Source organism: Typopeltis vanoorti, chromosome 9, assembly GCF_054136105.1.
Source record: "Typopeltis vanoorti isolate ZY-2024b chromosome 9, IOZ_Tvanoo_1.0, whole genome shotgun sequence".
Taxonomy (NCBI): domain Eukaryota; kingdom Metazoa; phylum Arthropoda; class Arachnida; order Uropygi; family Thelyphonidae; genus Typopeltis; species Typopeltis vanoorti.
Genome location: NC_143557.1, coordinates 67,497,665 through 67,522,235, shown reverse-complemented (window position 1 = coordinate 67,522,235; position 24,571 = coordinate 67,497,665). Strand labels below are relative to the sequence as shown.

Here is a 24,571-nt window from a genome sequence, read left to right as displayed (position 1 = left end):
CTGCAGAGGGAATGTAACACCGATGTAGCCATACGAAGGTTGATCCCGTTCATTTTAATGCATATTTTCTTCTTGCATAGAGGGAGAAAGAGCGAGAAGGTTGCAGGCGATAACAGTTTCTTTGTGTTATTTCTTTTCCCTGGAAGCAAACGATATGTGTCGAATAGGAAACTATAAATACCGTTCGCCAACCAATGAAGTAATAAGCAGACGACAAAATATCCAGCTTGTAATTTCATGCTTGGAAACTTGAACTGTTTGACACGAAAAGAACTGCGAGAAACTATATTCATATCAATAGAAAAAAAGGTATTTTTAGATGTTATAAAATATTTTAAAAAATATCTTCAATAATCCCACAGAAAAATTATTTTTTTCGAGATTGGAAGGAGAAAACTTTTTTTTCCTTTATGTTCACTTAGAAAATTGCCATCTTACGTAAATTTTTCCCCCACATAATTTGTAGAGCAGTCTTTCCAAAACAGCCTAATTTTGTCAGTAAAGAAGAGTTAGTTCTTATTTTTTTATAACGCAGCTGCAGAAACAGTAAAAATATAGTATCAAATTTCTACTTTCAAACTAGATTCTCAAAAGTTTTTTTGAAAAAAAAAAACTACTTAGTTTATTTATTTATTTATTCAGATAGAACGAATTTGAAATTGAATATTTGCATTAATTTAATAGAGTGCACAGATCACAGAAAAATAATACAAACCCTTTTATGGACATTTCATAAATCCTCTTATATCTTCAATTTAATGTTAAATTGCATTCAAATTTAATAAAATCCTAAATATTATTAAATATTTGGAACATTTTTTAATTTAAAATTAAATTTAAAAAATTGTTTAAAATCTCAAAAAAGTGATTTATTTTAAATTAAAATTTGAAATTTTTTTGAAACTATAAATTTTCAATTAAGTAATTTATTTTTAATAATATTTATAATTATACGTTATTTCTTCCCACACCTATTCTTTCTCTAAATGAATATTATATTTGTTTTTACGAGTAAAAGAATTACTGATTTGAGATATGAAAAATTAGAAATGAAAGTCCTTTTTAGGACTTCCAGGGTAACAAATGGTAATGCTGTAGCCAATGAACTTTTAACTGAGGCTCAGCTATTGCCGTTATCCAGCCATGACTAGAGCTTTTTAGCTCAATAACACTCCATCCACACAGATTTACTTCATTCAGATGACGGGATAAAGAGTCAAGGACTCAGTCCATCGCCCAGTTCTTATAAGAATTACTGATTTGAGGAGAGCGGGGGATCCGATGGAATCCAATACCCTTGGAGGGTAATGGATAGCAATGCTGTAGCTAATGAAGCTCTAACTGAGGCTCGGCTATTGCTGTTACCCTCCTGCCATGATCAGAGCTTTAATAATAGCTCAATAACCTTATCCCTACACTGTCCGCTACAGATAACGGGGAACATGAAAAGCATTCTTGCTTCGCCCCTTTAAGCCAGTCCTTATAAGGAAAATTACTGGATTTGACCGTGAGATGCGGTGATTGATTCATTCAATCCAATACCCTTGGAGAGTAATGGATGGCAATGCTGTAGCCAATGAGGTTCTTACTGAGGCACGGCTATTGCTGTTACCCTCCTGCCATGATCAGCGCTTTAATAGCTCAATAACACCTTATCCCTACACTGTCCTTTACAGATAGCGGGGAAGATGAAAAGCATTCTTGCTTCGCCCCTTTAAGCCAGTCCTTATAAGGATAAGGAATTACTGATTTGACATAGCTGCATGCATTTCTTCAATGTAAACGTAAAAATGGTTTATAATTTGGTAATAGACTTGATCAGAGCAGAGATGAAACATTATATAATTAGAAAAACTGAACAAAAGAAATAAGAAACCAGTAAATAAGCACAGAAATACACATCAGATAGCCAAAAAATGTGATTAAAACCAATAACAAATGAATATGATTATTGTTATTATGATTCAGGACCTCCATGGAGTCACAAGATTTATTATGGGAGGACCATCCTAGAAAACACAGCGAGTCATACCACTCCTTGAACTCTCACCACTGCATCAGGCAATGCATTGCACGGTTCAACCACCATTGTGGTTGATATAATTCTTCAGTGGGAGCCAGATCCAAAGGTGGTACTAAGGTTGAAGTAATGCAGAAGTCAAATTATGTTGTTATGAATATCAATCAATCGACCGTGAGATGCGGTGATTGATTCATTCAATTCAATACCCTTGGAGGGTAATGGATGGCAATGCTGTAGCCAATGAAGTTCTAACTGAGGCTCGGCTATTGCAGTTACCCTCCTGCCATGATCACAGCTTTAATAGCTCAATAACACCTTATCCCTACACTGTCCTCTACAGATAACGGGGAAGATGAAAAGCATTCTTGCTTCGCCCCTTTAAGCCAGTCCTTATAAGGATAAGGAAAAACCTGGACGAGGTTTAGAGAATATTCCATACTCTTGGAGGGTAATGGATGGCAATGCTGTAGCCAATAAAGTTCTAACTGAGGCTCGGCTATTGCTGTTATCCTCCTGCCATGATCAGAGCTTTAATAGCTCAATAACACCTTATCCCTACACTGTTCCTCTACAGATAACGGGGAAGATGAAAAGCATTCTTGCTTCGCCCCTTTAAGCCAGTCCTTATAAGGTTAAGGAAAACCTGGACGAATCGAGTTAAGATCAGAGAGGGAATGAACGAGTGTTCGAATGAGCAGTGGTGATTTTGATGATAACGGACGTGTGACTTTAGACTGAGTCTGATTACATTGCATACAAGGTTTCTCAGTAATCTCACACTGCACTGGTGCTAACACAGTGTGATTCCTACTGTCTCCCCCTCTGTACGAAATGTGCAAGAGGACAAATGGCCGGCAGGCCCCACCCGCAATGAGGACCAGCGGTGGTATTAAGGTTTTATAGGGAGGTAGGTTTCTAACTGTGACCAAGTGAGATATTGATACTCCTTTTTCCAAATTAGTAGGTTCTAAGAAGACTTTGCTAGTACACCAACTCAGTCTACAGGACATGTGCTGGCAGGCATCAAGCCCTGTGGGATTATACATTGCTAGTAGTCCGTCTAGGTCTACAGGATGCTTTGCTGGAAGGCCCTCGGCCCTGCGGGATTATTATACTGCTTTTAACCTATTTCTGCTGGCAGAAAATCGCTATTTTGCCATGGACAACATCAAATATCACATCCAGACCCTTAACAAGGAGCAGTCTCTAGAGGTACTCAAACTCATAATAAGCAAATTAGAAACTGACTGGTCAGGATTTATAAAAGAATATATTCACTCTAATGATCAGGATGGAGAGGAGGAGGAGAATGAGATCTCAGAAGAGGATCTCATTGCTGCTCTGTCACCAAAATTCCCCTGTCAAAACATCTCTCAAGGGGAGCACTCTAACAAAAGAAGAAGAACCATAGAAGACCAGATGGATGAAGACATACCAATATTAGAAGTCCCAATGAACAACGAAAAGGTTCCACCAGTAATACTAAGGGACAAGGACAAATAAACCACTGTCACAACAGCCCTTAGGGAACACTAAATTGCTTATTCCTGGGCTAAAAATCAAGATGAAGGAGTCAAAATCCAACCAGCCTCAGTCACTGACTACAGACAGCTGACAAGATTAATGGATAACAAGAGTCTTCCATATCATACTTTTGCTTTATCCAGTGAGAAAAATCTCAAGGTTGTGCTTCGCGGAATGACCGAGGGTGTCACCTGTGAAGAAATCACCACTGATCTTATGAGTCGGAACCTAACACCAGTGAAAGTGAGCAGGATCGTTCAGGGCAGATAAACGGCCAATGCCACTGATACTCGTAGAAATTGATAAGACACAGAAAGAGATTTATGAACTAACAACGATATGTGGCCTCAGAATTTCTACTGAACCACTAAGGAAGAAGTCGCCAGCTGGGCAGTGCCATAGGTGCCAAAGGTTTGGCAATGTCCAAAAACTTTGCAAGGCAAATTACAGGTGTTTAAAATGTGGCGAGGGCCACCAGACCGTCATGTGTACAAAACCAAGATCAACTCCAGCTAAATGCGTGTTGAGGACCTCACCCCACAAATTACAAGGGATGCATTACACACCCAAATAACCGAGGGTTACGAAAAACTACCCTTCCAACACTATTCAGCGATGCTCAAGCTAGCTGTGCTAGTCACACCCCAGTCCTAACTATCTCTAGCCTAACAACTCAAGAAAGAAAGGAACACAAATGCTTAAAACTTATGCAGAAGCAGCACGAACAAAGGCTACTCCATCTCAAGACCATATAGGCTCAAATCTAACATCAGTACTAACTGCCTCACTAGCTACTATGTTACAAGAATTCAGTATGACGAATCCTTCACCGTCCTCCACGAAAAGATTCCTACAAGGTACTCACACAATTCAGATAGCCCTCAACAATGAATAGAAGAAAATTCCATCCCAACTCTCTCATGATCACTGCATGGAATGCCAACGGACTCAAAAACAAAATTCTAGAACTACAAGAATTCTCTCAGAAGCATAATCCTGACATAATACTGATAAACGAAACACATCTCAGGCCAGCTAATAATCCCAAATTACGGAACTATACTATGTACAAAACAGATAGACTCACCAGCAGCGGAGGAGGAACAGCTATATATACATTAAAAACTACCTAAGCCACAATGTTCTGACCAATCCCCAAACCAAGAACCTAGAGATAACAGGCATTGAAGTTAATACCAGCAATGCTGGCAATATCAAAATCTATGCTGTATATAATCCACCCAGCATTCCATTGCTGGTATCTGACTTGGACTTCATTCTCGGCTTCACAGACTCCATCATCATGGCTGATGACTTGAATGCCAAACATACAGCCTGGCATAGCTCCACAATCAGCGACAAAGGTCGAATTCTAAATCATTACTCAATGCAACATTCTATTGTTGTAACTGGACCCACAGAGCCCACCCATCACAGCTCAACTGGAAGTTCATACTTGACATAGTCGTCCTCAAAAACATCAGATACCAATATCAGCTGGAAACAATAAATGACCTTTCATCAGAATACAACCCTATTCTGCTTCAACTTGGTACACAAGAACAATTCTCTCCTCCCTACTCTTTCATATCTTGGGACAAATTCTCCAGAATCCCACCTGATCACATTGGCCCAGTCCCTACTATTCACACTAAAGAGGAGATAGAAATGGCTGCAAACAACTTTACCAGTCAAATCAAAAATGCAATAAAGTCAATTACCCAAAACTACAATCTTTCACCCTAGTGGACGACATCCCGAGGAAATGATGGATTTAATTAGACTGAAAAACAAAACCAGAAAGAGGTATCATAACACAAGAGCCCCTCAAGATAAAGCAAATTTGAATAAATTAAACAGACAAGTCCGTGAAGCCCTCCAAAAACATCGAAACCAAGAATGAGAATCTAAACTAACGAAATTAAACCTTGAGGACAACTCCATATGGAAGTTTCTGAGAACCTACCGCACCAAAAAGACAACTTTTACCCCCAATTCAAACCTCGAAAGGAATAGCTCACACTGATAAAGAAAAGGCAGAGGCTCTGGCCGACAGCTTGGACAATCAATGCAACCCCTCATATGAAAATTTGAACATCAATCTCATCTATAAGATTCACCGCCGAGTTAGGCAGGCCATAACACAACAAAAGATGACCTAGAACCTCTCACACCTACTTCTCCAACATACGTTATAAACATTATAACCCACCTGAACAACAATAAAGCTCAGATGGAATTACAAACAAAATAATTAAAATACTCCCAAGAAAAGCCATTGTACATCTAGTCAACACAATTAATGTCATCTTCAGACTCCAGTATCTCCCTTTAACATGGAAAATAGCAGATGTCACACCAATCAAAAAGGGGAAAAAACACTCAACTCCCTGAAAGCTCCAGACCTATCAGTCTTCTGTCTAGCATTGGAAAGATTGCAGAAAAATAAGTCCTTACTAGGCTTCAATCACAAACGGACCAACTACATATAATCCCAAATGAGCAATTTGGATTCAGAAAAACCCACTCCACCGTTCAGCAGATCCACAGGCTGATCGAATACATCTCCGAAGGCTTCAACTGGAACCTCATACAGCTGCAGTCTTTTTAGATGCTGCAAAGGCTTTTGATAAGGTGTGGCATCAGAGTCTTCTCTACAAGCTCATCACATTCAATATACCTACTTATCTAGTTAAAATAATTCACTCTTACCTCAGAAACAGATACATGCAAGTCAAAATAAATGAAACTGTATCAACCAGACGCAAGGTTCTGGCGGGAGTGCCGCAGGGCTCACTCTTGGCCCCCTTGCTGTTTTCTATCTATATTGCTGATATCCCTCAAAATCCAAGCTCAACAATCACTGCATGATATGCTGATGACACTGCATTATTAGCAAGATCTCTCAGCCACAAACTAGCTATTAAGAGAGTCCAAAGCAGCATTCACACGCTGGAAAGATGGTTTATGGACTGGAGAATTCAAACCAATTCACAGAAGAGCTCGGCCATACTGTTCACTAGAAAAAAGCCTCAAATCAAGGAAGACATACATTTACTAGGTGTTAAAAACCCATAGAATACAGTCAAATATCTTGGAGTAATTCTGGATAAAAAACTACAATTCACCAACCATATAGAACACATAAGTTCAAAGACATCCAAAGTAATAGCGCAGCTCTACCCCATGATCAAGAAAAAGTAAATTCGATACTCAGAACAAACTGCGCATATACAAGATGGTAATACGCCCAGTCATAACTTATGCATCTCCTGCGTGGAGTCATACTTCGAAAACAAATATTCAGAAGCTGCAGAGAATACAAAACAAATGTCTGAGAATGAGTTGGGATGCTCCGTGGTTCATCAGAAACTCCCAAATTCACAGAGACATCAGCATTCCCTACATCACATCTCTCCTTCATGACCTAGCTGAAAAGTTCTTCATCAAGACAATTAATCATCCGAACCCACTGATCAAACAAGCTTCAGACTATAATGAAGCAGATTTCTGCAAATACAACACACCCAAGTCAATTCTATGCTCAGCTGAACAGAGTTAATCTCACTACCTTTTCAGTGCGGGCTCAATAATTCTCCACCAAAAGAACTTTCCTTTTCAGATGGAGGGGAATATGAAAAGCATTTATGCTTCACCCATCAAAACAGTATCGTTCTGCGAAAACCTGGACAGGATGAAAGATCGACCGTGAGATGCGGTGATTAATACCCTTGGAGGGTAATGAATGGCAATGCTGTAGTCAATGAAGTCCTAACTGAGGCTTGGTTATTGGTGTTACCCTCCTGCCATGATCAGAGCTTTATATATATTTAAATAGCTCAACATATTTGAATATATTTAAATAGCTCAATAACACCTTATCCTTACATTGTCCTCTACAGAAAACGGGAATATGAAAAGCATTCTTGCTTCGCCCCTTTAAGCCAGTCCTTATAAGAACTTTAATAGCTCAATACCACCCCTTATCTCAATAACACCTCCACCACTGTCCTCTATAGATAACGGGGAAGATGAAAAGCATTATTGCTTCGCCCCTTTAAGTTAGTTCTTATAAGGACTATAAGGAAAATCTGGACACTCCCCGTGTGGTTGCCGGGATAAGAATAGCACCAATGTAGCTCATGCATGTCGTACGAGGCGACTAAAATGAGTACCCAGGTAGGGTAATGGATGGCAATGCTGTAGCCAATGAAGTGCTAACTGAGGCTCGGCTATTGCTGTTACCCTCCTGCATGATCAGAGCTTTATTCATAGCTCAATAACACCTTATCCTTGCACTGTCCTCTACAGACAACGGGGAATATGAAAAGCAATCTTGCTTCGCCCCTTTAAGCCAGTCCTTATAATGACTATAAGGATTTAAAATCTGGACAGAGTATCGGATTGAGGAATCAACCGTGAGATGCGGTGATTAATACCCTTGGAGGGTAACGGATGGCAATGCTGTAGCCAATGAAGTTCTATTGGCTATTGCTGTTACCCTCCTGCCATGATCAGAGCTTTAATAGCTCAATAACACCTTATCCCTACACTGTCCTCTACAGATAATGGGGAAGATGAAAAGCATTCTTGCTTCGCCCCTTTAAGTTAGTCCTTATAAGGACTATAAGGAAAATCTGGACACTCCTCGTGTGGTTGCCGGGATAAGAATAGTACCAATGTAGCTCATGCATGTCGTACGAGGCGACAAAAATGAATACCCAGGTAGGGTAATGGATGGCAATGCTGTAGCCAATGACATTCTAACTGAGGCTCGGCTATTGCTGTTACTCTCCTGCCGTGATCAGAGCTTTAATAGCTCAATAACACCTCATCCTTACACTGTACTCTACAGATAACGGGGAATATGAAAAGCACTCTTGCTTCGCCCCTTTAAGCACTTAAGAAAATCTGGACAGATCGAGAAGAAAGTGGACATATTTTCTTTCTTTATTATTCACAATAAAAGCTTATAGTGCCTCCTTTTTCAAGATGATCCCGCCATCTTTTCCTTGGTATCCTATATGTTATGTTATCATGCATTGCTTCTTCCATTCTTTCTGTTTTTCAATACAATCATTTTACAATTTTCTCTGATTTACGAGTTTCGAATTTTGTTTAATATTGTTACACCTTTAATGTTTTCATGTCTGTGGTTTTATTGATGCACGTGTTTCTGCTGCATATGTTAGTACTGGTCTGATTACTCCTTTAGTTTCTTATTTTTAATTAGATTTTTCACAGTAGATTCTTATTTTTGTTTCTTTGCTTATGTTCTTATTCTTCCAGATGAGGCTGTTGAGACATCCAGACATTCTACTAACTTTTATTGAATGCCATAGTTGTTTATCCCAATTCCTAAATATTTTATCTTATTAACTTGTTCAATTATTTTTTCTTTGGTTTTTAATTTATCTTATGGGTCCTCTCACAACTGTCGCTGTTTTATTTTTTTTCTGTTGATATCTTGTTTTTCTTTTCTGCTAGTAAGATTATATCAGCGTATCCAATTATTCTGAAATTTTCAATTTGTATTCCGCAGATTTCCATTTTTTACTTTTTATTATTTCATCCATCACTAAATTAAATACGGTATGACTTAATGAATCACCTTGTCAAATTCTTTGGTTATTTTAATTTCTTAAGTCGGTCTTTGTCCTCTATTTATTATATTACGGTTATCTGTGTGCGTACGTGATATATTTTTTCAAATATTTCGCGCTAGAGAGGTTTATTGTATTCAACTGATTTCTCCATTATTTGCTTTAAATATAAATATTGCATCTAATTTAATTTTTCCTAAATCCTCTTTGTTCATCGGATAATTCAAAGTACATATTTCCAATTATCAAATGGAAATGAATAATAAAAACAAGTTAATATTATTTAATTATTCAATTTTCTTTACCTTTTAATATAAAATATAAGGCTGTAAAGAAATGGTGAATGTTTGATTTGGCAAAGTTCCAGAATATATTAACAGACGAGCTACGACAGATCGCACAGCAAACCAAATACCTCAGAGCTGGGAGAGTGCATCAAGCAGACGAACTAATTCTATCTCGCTTATATAACTGAATTTCGTAACGTCTATTTGGTTATCTTATTCTATCCGGTATTTTCGTAGCGATTCAGTGTACTTGTAATTGAATTTTCTTTCTTCGATAGAGATCCATAGAAACGGAAGATACGTTATGTTTCACAAGTTAATAATCCTGTCAATACCTATTTTCTCTGAGAATTTCGTTAAGTGGGGATAAATTATCAAAATAAGTCTGTCTTGAAGTAACTATTCAACGTTCGGTCAAAATTCATTAACATATGCATGTAGAAAGCAATCACTATGTGTTGATGTAATATTATTGCTACTATAGTATTACTATAAATTTATTTCTATAAATAAACACACAGTTATAATAAAAATAAATAAATAGCGGGCGCATCTTTCAACGTAACTTCTGGTGCAGGCCCAGAATGCATTATTGTCAATAATTATCAAGAAACGAACCGGAAGTTATTCATCTGTTTGTGCTTGCTAAGATATTATAACTATGTTGTGAATTAATCCTCCTATCATAGTTTACGAAAGTAGCCCAACACAAGATTTAATACGTTTCTAATGCAAATGTGTATTTTAGTTGTGCCGAGGTATATCTTCCGAGTTGTGTTTGCCAGTTTTAAGAAGAGCTTTATTCAATAGGGGTGGAAGGTAGTTACGACTTTGCTCACCTACAATGAATTTGTGGAAATGTAATATATCTTTACCAAGGGATGGGAGATCAGAGAGAGTCTAGCATTGTCTAAATTAATGTTAGTGTATCGGTAGTTGGGAGTGATGGGGGGGGGGGGGTAAGAACAATTATAGTCAGGAAAGTGTGACATGATTAAAAAGGGAAAGGGTATATCAATATTAGAATTATGCAAACAAACAAAAATAAACTTGAAAAAACCAGAGCAATTATGATTAGAATAAAGTAATAACATCGATACCGCGAAGTTCGTTTCAGCTAAACATTATTGTTGTGAACAGCCGCAAAATTCAAATAGTATACAGCTGCATAAAAATGACTTATTTATTACAAGGACACCTATCGTAGCAAAAATATATTTCGATTACCTTTCAGTCCAGTGCAGCTTCTTGACTCCATATCGCTGGCTCTCCATGACGTTTTTTTTCTTCTTTTTTGAAATATGTCACCCACACTTAAATATATTTTTGTTATTTCTCCACTTCAGCATTTCTCTCTGATTTCTGAGATCTACATACTTCTCGAGAGCATGCAGAAACCACGTGGTTTTTTCTTTTCTAATGCGCCCTCTACTGAGATTCATCCAAGAACTTGTCAATTGCTAAGTTAATAAAAACTATGAAGCAATTTCTTGGGTATGAAAAAAATGTCGTAAAGTTATGTTAAACCTAAAGACATCTGAAATATCGAATAGTAAGTAAATAACAAAAATACTTTCAAAATAGCACAATGAACTTCATTTCTTATATGGGTATCAACAAAAGGCTCGCTCTTGCGGATTTTCCCCTTTTGCTCTTGTTGAAAATCTTTCAAGCGATGCATTTTGTTGAATACTTACGAAACAATCTTGAATTCTGATACTGCGTTTGATTCCCTTATATACTGCATGTTTTCCCTGTTGTAATCTGTTTTCAACATCACCCTTTAGCCATTATTCTTTCTACAATAATATAAGAAATATTTTAATTATTATTATTCAAATTGTGTTTTACAGGAACATGAAGCTGGCAATGAAGCTGATGCTTATGTTGTAGTTTATTCCATCATCGACAGAGAAAGTTTCGAGAAGTCCGTAGATATTTTATTTAAGCTGAGGGAACAGGGATTTACGGCCAATAAAGCTGTGATATTAGTCGGCAACAAGTGTGACCTTGTTCGCTCGCGTGAAATCTCTTCTGAGGGTAAGTAAAAGATATAAACGAAGCCGTTAATGCAATTTAGTTAATTTGATAATTTTCAGCAAACAAATTAAGTTAGGATAAGCATATTAGGTTTTATTATGCTTAACACGCCTAACAACAGACGTAACACACTTACGTCTGCTGTTAGGCTTTACTAAGCCTAACAGGCTACCATAGGGTTTTTTTCTCTTCCTTTCTCTATAATTACTTGCTAAAGTGTATTTTATGAATAAATGTTACAATTTATGATTCTTTTTTTTTTTTTCAATTTTCTTTCTCTAGAAGCCAAATCTGTTGCTTGTTCCTATGAGTGCAAATTTATCGAAACATCGGCAGGAATCAATCATAACGTGGACGAGTTACTTGTTGGAATAGTCAGTCAGATTCGCCTCAAGGCCAAACAGATGGCAGAGCTTCAGGAGTTCACATCCCCGCTAAAAAGAAAGAGTCGAAGTAAGGGATCACTGAGATCAAGTTTGAGAGCCAGAGGAATATTAAACAGACTCTTAGGAAAAGCTGATTATCGTTCGAAGTCATGCGATAATTTGCACGTACTGTGACGTTCTCTTGGATTTGCCAGCATTGCTCTACACCACAACTACTCATACTGTTTGGTAGTTTACGGGATAGGTGAGAACTATTATACTACTGTGGTTGTCAAAAATAAATAAATAATAATATAAAAATAAATATTAGGGCTCAAAGGTTAACTAACATATTCTTCTATATACACCCCGGTTCCCTCTGGCATATCACTAATATGGATTGAATTAATATTTATTAAAATATTAATAAAACGTCCTACAATATAGTCCTAAATCAGTTATAGAATTAATTTATACATAATTTTATATTCTCTCTGAACCTATGTTGAGAGAATATAAAGAATATAAAAAATATATTTATATAAAACATTATTGAATATATACTTTTATTTAAACATGTGATATAAACGGTAATTTATTACGTTAATGTTTCTTTTTTGACCGCTAAAAAATCTGTGCCTTAGCCACTATTAGATGTGTCCAGCGAGCGGTCGTTTCTTTTCATTACTAATAATGTACATTTATTTTGATCATTCCTGAATTCATTGGTCTCTTCCGGTTAAGCTTTTGACCGGAATTCAATAACTAGTGCTGCCACCTCTCGTTGTGATTCGTATACTCATTTCACCTTGTCTGAAATATACTATTTAAATTAATATATTTTTCATAAAAAAATGGATCGAATTATAAATAACATTACTAATTGTCAAATATAAATTAATGTTTAATAAATTTAAGCGATTTTTTATAAGGGCTATAACTTTGTAAATATTTTTTGTTCATTTCCGATATAGTTTAATTTATCGGTTATAGAATTAATTTATACATAACTTCATTTAATCACAGGAATTAAATTATCACACAATAAAAATTTAGCTCCTTATCATTCGTTTTTTTTTTTTAAATTCTGTATATATAAATTATAGCAAAAAACTATATTAAAAACGTTAACGTTGTATACTGTTTAAAACTGTTCATATTTTCTTACTCTTACTGTTGGTGAAGAAATTGATACAAATAAATTTATTAATTTCCTAGATATTTTATTACCAATGTTGTGTGAGGACTAAAGTCTATTTGTGAAGTCCATGTATCTGTGTATTACAAAATAATAAATGTTACTGATTTAAACTGTGAAGATAATTTTAACTTGAATGTTCATTCCTTAGGTATATTCTATTGTTGTTATTCGAGTGCCTGAATAATTTATTCTTTGTAACTAGTGATAGAAATATAAAAATAGAAGCTATGGTGCTAAAACAAATATTACTGTTCCGTAGTCTAGTGTCATTAGTCGTTCTTTGTATTGGATATTTAGTTCAGAACTATATTAAGAATTAATGTACAGTGGAGGGCAGTTAGTGTATTTTAAAGCCATAACTGATGTGTATTAGATATAATATTTATTCTGTAATAGATATGTGTATGTGCTAAGTGTTTTATTGGTGCTATATAACAATAAATATTTATGTAGAAGTGGATATATCTATTTAATTTCATTTATTATGTCCATTTGCTTTCTTGTACCGTAAACATTCTTTCATCAATATCGCTTTGATGGTCATGGTATGTCCACACACACACAGACGCACCACAACGACTAGGAAGACGCGAATTGTGTGTGACCTGGAAGAGCCTATAAACGGTTAATCCTGTATGACAAGTCCCTCTGATGGGTTAGCTTTATATTTATTTTGCTTAAGGAGACACACTATCGTGTGGATCTCCTTGATCACCATGGTAACGACATTTCTAGTATCCTTCAATGCTCTGATCGGTATTTGATCTGTGAGACAGCTAGCAGCAGAAAGTGTTTTAGTTATGAGGCAGGTTTCTTGGAATCGTTGGCGATTCTTAGGCAACTTACTGAATAAAAAAAAAAATTGACTTGCTTGTTTATTGCAAAGAAAATAAAAGACGTAAAAGCTTAGAGTATTCGTAAGATGCCGTAGCGGTTTTGAAATTTTCTTTGGATAGCAAGAACGTCACCAAATATCTCACGGACTTCAACCACGTTGGGTGAGCAATAAAATGGCAGGAAGAAGTGCAGGAAGGCATGTAAAGGCTTTTTATAGCATCCCTGTCTACCTACCTAACACTAACGCCATGCTGCCTCTCTAGTAAAATACTGTTCCTACAAATCAATAGAAATCCTAGAAAAATAAGTCGGACGTCACCTTTTTCTGTAAACATATCAGTTCGGTGTTATTTTTAATTTTCCAAGAAAAACAGGTTTATTTTCTGAATCAGTTCCGTTTTGCTGTCTTCATCTATCATCATTCGTAGTCATCTTTGGTGCAGATGGAAGCGGCGTTCAAAGAATTTTCGGTAAAAGTTAGTTTATAAAACGTACGTACACAATTCTACAATTTCACTGCGAAGAGTCGCAACATGAGCACTAGCAAGTGTACAACTTAGTGTACAAGTTTAAGGGAAAAGAGGAATGTAACATCTCCCAATGGGAAAAAAAAAAAATATATATATATATATATATATATATAATTTTTTTAAAATTTAATTACTGGGATACAGATGTAGATTCATTGAAGAACATATTGTTATTGACATATAAATCGTGTAGAGAACATTTTGATTAACGCAAGTAGTTCCTTGGAATTTACAGCAAGTTCATTTAATAAAATTCATAGCAAAACGTATCACTGTCAAAATACAGATAGATAAATATTCATCATTTTAATCTGGAACCCCCGGTAACTGGCCATTAATATTGTAACTGAAACAATCAATACGTAATTAAAATAAACCCAAAAAACTTTGGCCTAGATTCTCACTTTCCTTTTGAGAATCATAAAAAGGTGTTTTTTTTCTCTTCTGTCACCCAAATCATAATTAATCAGTGACATTGATGTGGGATATAGAATCTGCTGAATGATATTTGCTGAGCACTCTGAACATTATAGATATGGTACTTTGAGTATACTTACCAGCGATACTTTATCATTAGATACGAGGTAAGTAGTTATACCTATGAACCGACACGAACGATATATTGTGGGATAAACGCCTCGATAAAGTTCATTGGATGACATCATCAGTGTTCTTATTGTGTAACGATTAGTTGCTAAAGCAACAGAACTGCTTTTAAAAACTCGAGTATTTCTGTGTATTTTGGATCTTTTCAGCAGTATGACAGAAGTAAATATCCTCTTTATGTTGATAATCACACTACAAAGCGTACCAATAGTTTAAACTTTCATTGGTGTCGTACATGTCAACTGCATGTTCTGATGCTAGTTTGTGAGATTGTTTTTATTATTTATTTATTTTCATCAAATACAGAAGTCTAGAGGAAAACAAAAAAAAAGTGATTACTGAAAGACTATTAATCATTTTATTACATGAATTTTAATGTATATTGATTTCAAAAACGAGTGTATTAGTTCTGATCTACAACAACAACTCTTACTACTACTTAGAAACACCGATGGCTGTTTTGTAGGGCCTCCAAGTATAATTTCATACATCTTTTGTATTTTTATAGGTATTTTTACATAGTCTTAAACCTTGCTCTAGAAATCAAACACGGAAATTTTTCAAGCCACTTCAGACCTGCAAGAAATGGGCCGCTGTGTCACACAGGATCATGAAATTCACCTCCCACCTAAAGACGATCACAAACATCAATACCCACAGCGGGATTTGAGTCGACAGCCTGTTTGTTGGTTGGAGAACGAGTACGCTAATTAGGTCGGAAACAGACCAATTATGGCTTTCTGAGGTTGGGTTGAGATGATTGGAACTGCATTCTAAACAGACAAAGTCATGGAAGTAAGATCCATTTACTTACATACAAGTGCCTTCGCATCTGGAACGACCAGAGTTCAAATTCCTCTAACATACTAAATATTAATAAAAATAATTTTAATAACATCATAATTAATTAAAACAATACGTTTCTTTAACTACAAGGAAATTCATATTCATATATAATGTTTCTTTTTTCTTCATTAAACACATAACAAATTAAATAACCATAAGTAAGTTATGTGTGAAAATGGACTTCTGAAAAGCCCCAAAATACACAGAAAGACTCAAGTTTTTAAAAACAGTTCTATCGCTTTAGCAAAAAAAATAGATCACCAATGACGTCATCAATTAATAGGTAACCATGGCGCTTATCGTCGGCTATCAATTTCAAGATCAAAATTTATATGAATAAAAAGGTGTACTTGTTAAATTAATTATATTAATTGAATTATTCAAATAAATTAATATGTAAACCTTTCATGTAATGTAATATTATTTTTGCATTTTAATTTATTTTATTAATATATGAGATGAATTATCTTTTATGAAGATAATTTACGTTAGTTAATTTATTACTTATCACTTTACCAAAAATTAAACAATAGATACTCGTATTCTTTGGTTGCAAGTTGGGGGGGGGGGGGAATGGGAGAGAGAAAAAAACATTTAATAATAATAAAATTTGAAAAAAAAATTTGCAAACAAAATTTTCCTGGGGATGAATAAAAATGGAAAAATTTCTACTACTAGCATCTAGAGAATTTTCCACTACTTTTTGGTCTTTCAGTTACGTAATCTACACCCTTGGTTGCTACAGTAACTTCCCAACGCGCATGCCCAATCAGTTCACATTCAACTATTCAGTAAGTTTAAAGTATGACTAAGTGTTGTTACGGCTGCGATTTTTATTTATATTATAATAAATGAATTAAATCTTAAATTACATAAAAAACTTTTATTTATTTATTTTTTTTAAGTAAGGAACAACATGGCCATAATATAGACAAATGCGTTAGTAAAAAATAAAACTCGCGTGGTGTGAAAAATCATTCATATGTAGTGTCAGTTGCCATGCCAACATTTATGAGGCTTTTTAGGGGATTTGAAGACTTTATAACTCGATAAAATAAAGAGAAAAGGTTCCGAAAACAAGGCCTTTTACCGCCTTAATTATCAAACGAGTTCACACACACACACACACACACACACACAAAAGAAAAAAAAAAGAGAGGGTTTATGTATGACATCGGCCTACTAAACGCTGGGATATATAGTGAAGCAATTATATATATTTCTTCCAGAGAACTGCAATTAATTGGAGCGTCCGTAAACATAAAAATAAAGCCAGCTGTAAAATTTCCAGACAAGAATTGACAATGTTCGCAGTGCAAGCTTTACTCAAAGTGTATTAGCAGAAAGCCGCTGGTAATGGGTTTGTCTGTATGACAGTGAATTGTAATGTACCTGAATCGCCATTATGTAGGAAGAGTAACCCTTCGTGACTCTTTCGACATGGCGTAGGATTTGCTTAAAATAGTTTTCTTAGTTGGAAATGCATTTTATTATTTTTCCATTTGATAAAATAAATAAATGCCAAGACATGCTTTGGCAAAATATCAAATTACATTTGGAAAGAAAAATAGAATGCAAAGCAATCCCTCCCCCCCCAAAAAAGGGAGGGACAGAAATTCCTTTACAAACAAAGTAGGAAATCATTATTGTAATTAAGAACTTAATTGTTTTTAAATTATGACACTAAATTGTGTTTATGTAATATGAACGATTTAAATCATTTCTTTATTTATTTTTATTTTATTTTTTTATTGAGAACTAAGGAATAGCTTTAATGGCAGCTTTCAGACCAGCCCATGTTTCTCTTCCTGTGTTAATAATCTGATAAGGAGGTAAAAGAAATCCGAATTTTCCTTTGTCTCTGAGTTCTAGTGCAAAAGCTGTCTTCATCCCCAATTTGGAGTATGCGTAGTCCACAGAAGATCCAGTTGCTTCATCTGTGTGAAAAAAACAAACAAAATAAAACTGAGTTATGTCAAGGAAGGGTTTTTCGTTACTTGATTAGCAAAGTAGGTTAATTAAAGGTTAAGTTGTTTTGGATTACTTCATTAATCAGAGATTAATGTGATGTTCTCTTAGAAAGTGAGCAAATACCATGTGGAGCACTCGATAATTTCCAAGGTCAGAAATGTTTATCTTTACGAACTGGTAAACGTCTCCATCTAAAAAACCTCCTTTTTTTTTCAGTCTACAAACACATCAACTTTAATTAGCAATTGATTCTACAACTCATATTTTGGAGGTCTTGTCTGATGTGTTGTTTTGCAGTTAAAGATGTATTATTATTTATTTCATACAGCAGTACTCAATTATTATTATAAATATTATTACTAATTTTTTTTCTCAAAAGAAAAATGTAGCAGCTAGAAAATGTACTTCCTAATGAGATCACGTAAACTCTATTCTCATTAGGAAGAAATTTATCCAAATAGGGGGGGGGGGGGGGAATCACACCTAAAATGATACCGAATTAAGTACAGTATCAGTAATTGTTTGCATAGTGCATCCGATATTGCATCATTTACAAGCTCAGTTTAACAACGTCAACATTTAAAAATATATAACCGGTGTAGGTGCTAACGTTATATGGAATTGTGGGTATGATCGCATCGTCCGCATCAAGAAAAAAAAAAGCATTTTTTTTTTCATAAAATTTCGGTAAAAATCAGACATGATACACTCATAAATTTGCAATCGGCATTTTAAGTGTATTAAGAAGTAAAGGATTTATTTCTATTTATTAATCGGCATGTTAAGTGTATTAAGAAATAATTGAATTAGATCTAATGTACTAATTCAATGGAATTAGTACATTAGGTCTAGACCTGGCGAGACTTATTTGAGTTTTCCATTTCGAGGGAAGGCATGAATCGATTACATTTAGTATTAATGTAATCAGATGTTTACAGTAAACATCTGATTACATTAACATTATTTCCAAAAGAAGGAAATACCATGAATTACTGAACAACTTGATGCAACTGAAAACATGGTAATGATATCGAGCTAAAAAGATATGTTTATCATTATCCAACTAGGTCTACAAAGATTATTAATTAAGACAACATTTTTGTTTGATTCGTAATTATTTTATCCTATATGCTGCCCTTTCAATTAAATCTTGTTTAAAATAAAATATTAAATTATCTCCATCGAAAATTGAAATTTTAATTCAGATAGTTAATTCATCAAACATTTGATTTAATATGATAGCTTAAAATATAACTGAAAATGATAATAAATGTCAATCAGCTCACTGCGTCGTCTACCCTGTCTTATCTGCGACATGATAACCTTACTTTAAAATGTAAGGTTGTTTTTAGAACCACTTAAAAAAAAAGTCACTATCAATTTTTAACGTTTGATAATGTACAGATACTGTTGTTAAAGTTGAATTCGTTAAATCAAAAATAATTACAGTTACAGAAATCCCTCGATTAGTGCGCCTAATACGTTCTTAAAAACAGGCGCATTAATCGAAAACGCACTAATCGAATATAATAACCTGTGGGGAAAAGTATAATTCGTTCCTCAAATTTCTTTTTTGACCCTTAATTTTTTTAATAAAAGAATTAGGGTATGTCTCAGGGCTTAGTTAAAGGAAAACCATGAAGCTGAAAGACAATAAAACATATTCAGAATATAAATTTATTCTTCTGCTGCTTAACAGAGAATTGAGCTAACGTAGTTTGGCGGGCATTTTGTTTCTTTCTTTCATACAACCGACGGTATGGCCTTAGTGCCTCTTCTACTCTTCTGCAAATTTTACTGCTTCTCTCTTCATCAGGGTCAGCCTCTAAGCATCGCTGCTTAAAAACTTCGATTGTACGAAAAATATTTTCAAATTGTTTCTGTGAAATCTCTTTAGGCTGACTATCAGTGGTTAAATTTTCTTCATATTCTTCGGGATCTTCCCGCTGTGCATCTAAATTTAGCAGGTCGGAATCACTCAATTCTTCAGAATAAGATTTAATTAATTCTTGGAAGTTATCATTGAAGGGGAGAAAGAAATGAAGAACGTACGAATTGGTCGCCAACATGTGAAATGACGTGTTTTATAGATAAAATTTCCCAACTGTTACACAAGCAAAATAGTTACCACTTTAAAAACTACAATGATCATAAAAGAGAAGTTAATTTTCCGACGTGTAATGATAAACAACTCATCCCAGAAAACGGATTGATTACCCTATTATCGGAATGGATTCTCCTTTTTGTGACATGCGCAGAAGTGTCGAAGAGTCTCGAATCTGTGGGCGTACTATAGCAGATGACATAAATTTTGGCGGTAAAATTTGGAACATAGTGTACATGGAAGTAGTGTAGTATGCCATTAAAAATAACTTCGTAAAATGTTTCAAATCGGTAACTAAATTATTTCATTCTGGTGAGTGATTTTTTAAAATAGTTAGCCATGAAAAATGTATAGATAGAAAATTTTTAAAATCTGTAACATTTATTTTTAAGATGTATATTGGCCCACTAATCTAATTGGATATATATTGTTGTTGTTGTGGCCTTCCGGCGGTTTAGGAGCAGCTATATACACGCCACCATCTAGGGAAATAACTATGGGCGAGGAGGTTTTCCTATGCCTTCCTGGCCGTACTATATCCTATGACTAATCTGTGTGTGTTCACGGGGGGCCAGTTTGGCTGCTTGCCGGATGAAAACCCCCAGATAAACTGGTGAGAAAAATCCTGTTGTCCACACCTGGCTAACTTGGCTATGGCTGAGGAAGATCCTTAGGCTCCTCACGTCGTCGAGCCAGGACGCTCCTTCCCCAGGCATATGGCTGCGAAGGGCACAGCCACTAGGCTAACCGCACGGACATATATATTGTATAACCCACATTTTCTTAACGAGGTCTTTATCGTTGGTACAGACGAATGCTTAATAACAAATAAATATTTGTATATGTAGTATAGGTGTGGGCTAACCGAAAATCAGTAGAGCGATAAGTTTATTTAAACCTAAAAGTGTATTTCCTACATCTGCTTGAAACGATAGACTAAAAATATGGTTATGGGAAATAAAGAGATTGGAACAAGAATATGATTTTTACGAAAAGATTTTAGGTAGAACTTCTAAAAGATTATCCTTTGAAATGAAACAATCGTGTTTTGTACAACTATCACTGATTTATCACTGAGTAATATATGCCCGTATCATATTTTTGGTTTTTGGTTGTTGATTGAAACGGAGATAATTTTTAAAAATTAAATGCTCTGATTGTTGCGTTCCATGTTTTGTGAAACAGGAAGGATTTTGTGAAAAGAAGCACTTGTTAAAAAGTTTTGCTGGTTACTATCGCTAAAAGTACATATAAAAAAGTAGGGTACGTGTTCCATTATACCAAGGATATACTTACAGATCACGTTTGCTATCGTTCCAAACTGGAATTCTTTTCCATGAACTGCCTTAATAGCTTTAACGCCAGCAGTACCAACCTTTTCCTATTTAGCAAAATAATATTTTAAAAAAAAAAGAAAGAAAACGCCAGTGGCTGTAAAATGTTTGGACAGAGCATAGTATACAAAAAAAAAAAAAAAGACATTTTTGTAAGGAGGTCAACTGATCAGAGAATTTTAGGTAGAACTTCTAAAAGATTATCCTTTGAAATGAAACAATCGTGTTTTGTACAACTATCACTGATTTATCACTGATTTTTTAATTCTTTTTAACAGAACAATAATCTGATCATTTGAACAATTTTCACATTAAGTATAAAATGACGTATTTATTTAAAACAAATAAATTTGTATTCCTTACTAATTGTATCTCAAAGGTCAGCACGAAATCAATCATGTAAACGAAAAAGGAACGACACTTACCAGATCTTCGTAATTAGGAGGCAACTCTTTAGTGTATCCATGAGGACTCATCCACAATTGAGAATAAGAATGCAGTGCAAAAAATGCTTTGTTGTTTATGCTTGTCATTTGAAGAAGATCGCGCATTGCCTGACTTTCTTTCTCGGAAAATGGGAATTCTCCACAGTAGTCTTCTTCGCAAGGATCACTGCTAGTTCCAGCACCTGCAAAATATAATTCATTGGTCAAAAATGTAGGTTATAACTTTAACGCAATAAACCTCTTCCAAAAGTAGAGGAGTCTTTAATTACCACAACGTATTACCCACAATAAAGTATTACCACAATGGTGGATGTCAAAGTTCCTGTTCGCATCTGCACCATAGCAAAGAGGATATTCAGGATGCAACGTGCGAGTTTTTCTCCATAAACGATTCTAAAAAGAAACGAACTCAATATGTGTTTTTTCTGGATCACCCAATATATTATTTGAAAATATTTTCACTAAAATAATTTCTTAAATATTGCAAAACTTTAACGAAATTAGATGAATCCAAATAGATACTAATAAAAAGGGAATTGAAGCATTTTTAATGAAACTTACGATATTTCTGGAATATTCATATCCATCAGGATTGGCCTGTGGTACAATATGGAATTCGTAGCTATCAACGAGATTCTTAATTTCAGCATCGGTTTTGTATTTTGTGACCAACTGAAAAAAAAAATATATTTTTTTCTTTCTAAGAAAGAAAATTATCTTGACTTTTATTTTGATTAGCTAATTCTGAATATAAATTTTCACTTGAAAATTATTCACAGAAAATTTCAAGTATACCATATTTGAAACCACAACAAAAAGAGAACTGGAATGTATATATTGCGATTGAAAAAATAGTACCTCATTAATGATGTAAAGACCTGTAGCTGTTGCTGCCCATTCTCTTCCATGAATACCACACTCAATGACAATATTAGGCTTAGAACCACTGGGACCACTAGTGATCTGTAAAAGAATAAAAACAAATATTTTTGACACTTAAATCTAAGTTGTAATTACTCACTAATAGCATTGCAATAAAATCGCTTTTAAAATTTATGTTTTGTCGAATAGTTAACTAAAATTTAACTAAATACAAAATTATTACGTTCTTTTATGCTGGTTGCTAAATTAAAAACATTTTAAAAAAAAACTAAGCACATTAAAAACGAGAGATAGATAGTTCATGACTGATTTGTTCAAAGAACTATCCCTCCCCAGAATAAACTATATGAATTAATTTCATGAAAGATTTCGCGGTTCACACCGAATTAAACTCTAACCATATAAATGAATCCGTCTACTGTGTTATATGATTATATATTTCATTATTATTATTATTATTATTACAGTATTATTATTATTATTAATTTGGCATTGGATTTGAGTTGCCATGTTGTTTCTGAAATTCCAGAACATGTAAAGTGAAGATTCCTAAGGTATTTCCTGCAGGTTATATGACTTCCTTCGGACGATAATTCCTTCAGGCACTTGTTGCACTTCATGGCTCACCGCATGTTGCACTTCATGCATACGAACGGTTGCATGGTTTGTATCACTGGTCCAGTTTTTATACTTTAATGTGGTTCAAACTTCTGTTGTTAATTTAAAAGTGTCACAAAGTAACTCTTCCTATCACGCTGAAGACAGTGATATATAATTCACCGAAATCGGCCAAGTGAAACCCAAATTTTGAGTGTGCTGAAAATTGAGCAGAGTTCACCGTGGTCACTAACGAGCATAGAACAAAGGACGTCGCCATCTTTACAGTTGTCCAAGGGAAGAAAGGTGAGCCATGAAGTGCAACAAGTGCCTGAAGGAATTATCATCCGACAGAAGTCATATAACCTGCAATAAATGCCTTAGGAATCTTCACTTTACATGTTCCGGAATCTCAGAAACAACATGGTAACGCAAATCCAATGCCAAGCGAGAGAAATAGAAATGCCTATACTGCAGAGAGAACAAAAAAACGCCGCCACCCACGACGCAACTCATTACACCGGAGGCAGAATCGGACGATGAACTGAACAGACAAAAAAATACCGGTGAGTGTTATAATTTGAGTTCCGTAAATTTATTACTAGAAAAAGGTTTAGAAAATATAAAAGACAGCTTGGCAGATCTTGTCCAAGAACTATTTGATAAACAGAATAAACAAATAACAAAAAAATTAGTGAACATGTATAGTTTGTTAAATTTAATAATTCAAAAGTCGAAGAAGTCTTACAAATGGTAAAAGACATTAAAACCAGCATTAACGCACTAATTGGCAGACAGCACAAATTGATAAAAGACACATCGGAACTTCGTCAAGAATTTAATTCCCTGAAACTACAATACGAAGTTTTAAACCAATAACATAAAGAAGACCTTGTCATAAACGGTCTTCCAGAAACTGAATCCACAGAAAATCTCAGAGACGTAGTTTTAAATTTAGGCCATGCAATTGACATCCCCCTACAGCATAATGATATTCAGACCATAAATTGGATTCCCAGGAAGAACAAAAAACAAGGCTTGCCACGACCCTCACCAGTAATAATCCGTCTGACAAGTAAGGCTACGAGAGACAATCTCATAAAAGCCAGCAGACTGAAAAAAAACAGTAGTCAAGGAATTAAATGCATCGCAAGACAATACGCCAATCTTTCTATCTGAGTATTTAACTCCTTTCAATCAGAATCTTTTGAACCAAGCAAGAAAGAAAAAACAGAAAAAAGTATCAATTTTTATGGATCAAAGACAGCAAAATATTCTTGAGAAAGTCACAGACTTCAAAGTCTATGCAAATAAAAAGCTCGGAAGATATAGATAGGTTGCCAGAGTGAAACAAAAGACTCCAACTTAGTTCAAT

The 24,571-nt window shown here is 34.9% G+C and overlaps 2 protein-coding genes across 3 annotated transcripts in view; one reads left to right on the top strand and one right to left on the bottom strand.

The window, feature by feature from the left end:
* LOC150103121 (uncharacterized) overlaps positions 1-12,384 on the top strand; it is an 88,121-nt gene extending 75,737 nt beyond the window's left edge. Inside the window, exons 3-4 of the mRNA XM_090398230.1 lie at positions 11,291-11,477; positions 11,760-12,384. Of these exons, the coding sequence (XP_090254356.1) occupies positions 11,291-11,477; positions 11,760-12,037 (465 nt within the window). The 3' untranslated portion in view covers positions 12,038-12,384. The remainder of the gene's footprint in view (positions 1-11,290; positions 11,478-11,759) is intronic.
* Positions 12,385-17,503: 5,119 nt separating this feature from the next.
* LOC150103120 (carboxypeptidase B-like) overlaps positions 17,504-24,571 on the bottom strand; it is a 65,318-nt gene continuing 58,250 nt past the window's right edge. For both annotated transcript variants that reach the window (XM_090397347.1, XM_090397346.1), the window contains exons 6-11: positions 22,576-22,680; positions 22,279-22,389; positions 22,017-22,110; positions 21,697-21,899; positions 21,234-21,318; positions 17,504-17,799 (exon numbers count right to left, since the gene is read on the bottom strand). In XM_090397347.1, coding sequence (XP_090253473.1) covers positions 17,621-17,799; positions 21,234-21,318; positions 21,697-21,899; positions 22,017-22,110; positions 22,279-22,389; positions 22,576-22,680 — 777 coding nt within the window. In that variant the 3' untranslated portion in view covers positions 17,504-17,620. The remainder of the gene's footprint in view (positions 17,800-21,233; positions 21,319-21,696; positions 21,900-22,016; positions 22,111-22,278; positions 22,390-22,575; positions 22,681-24,571) is intronic.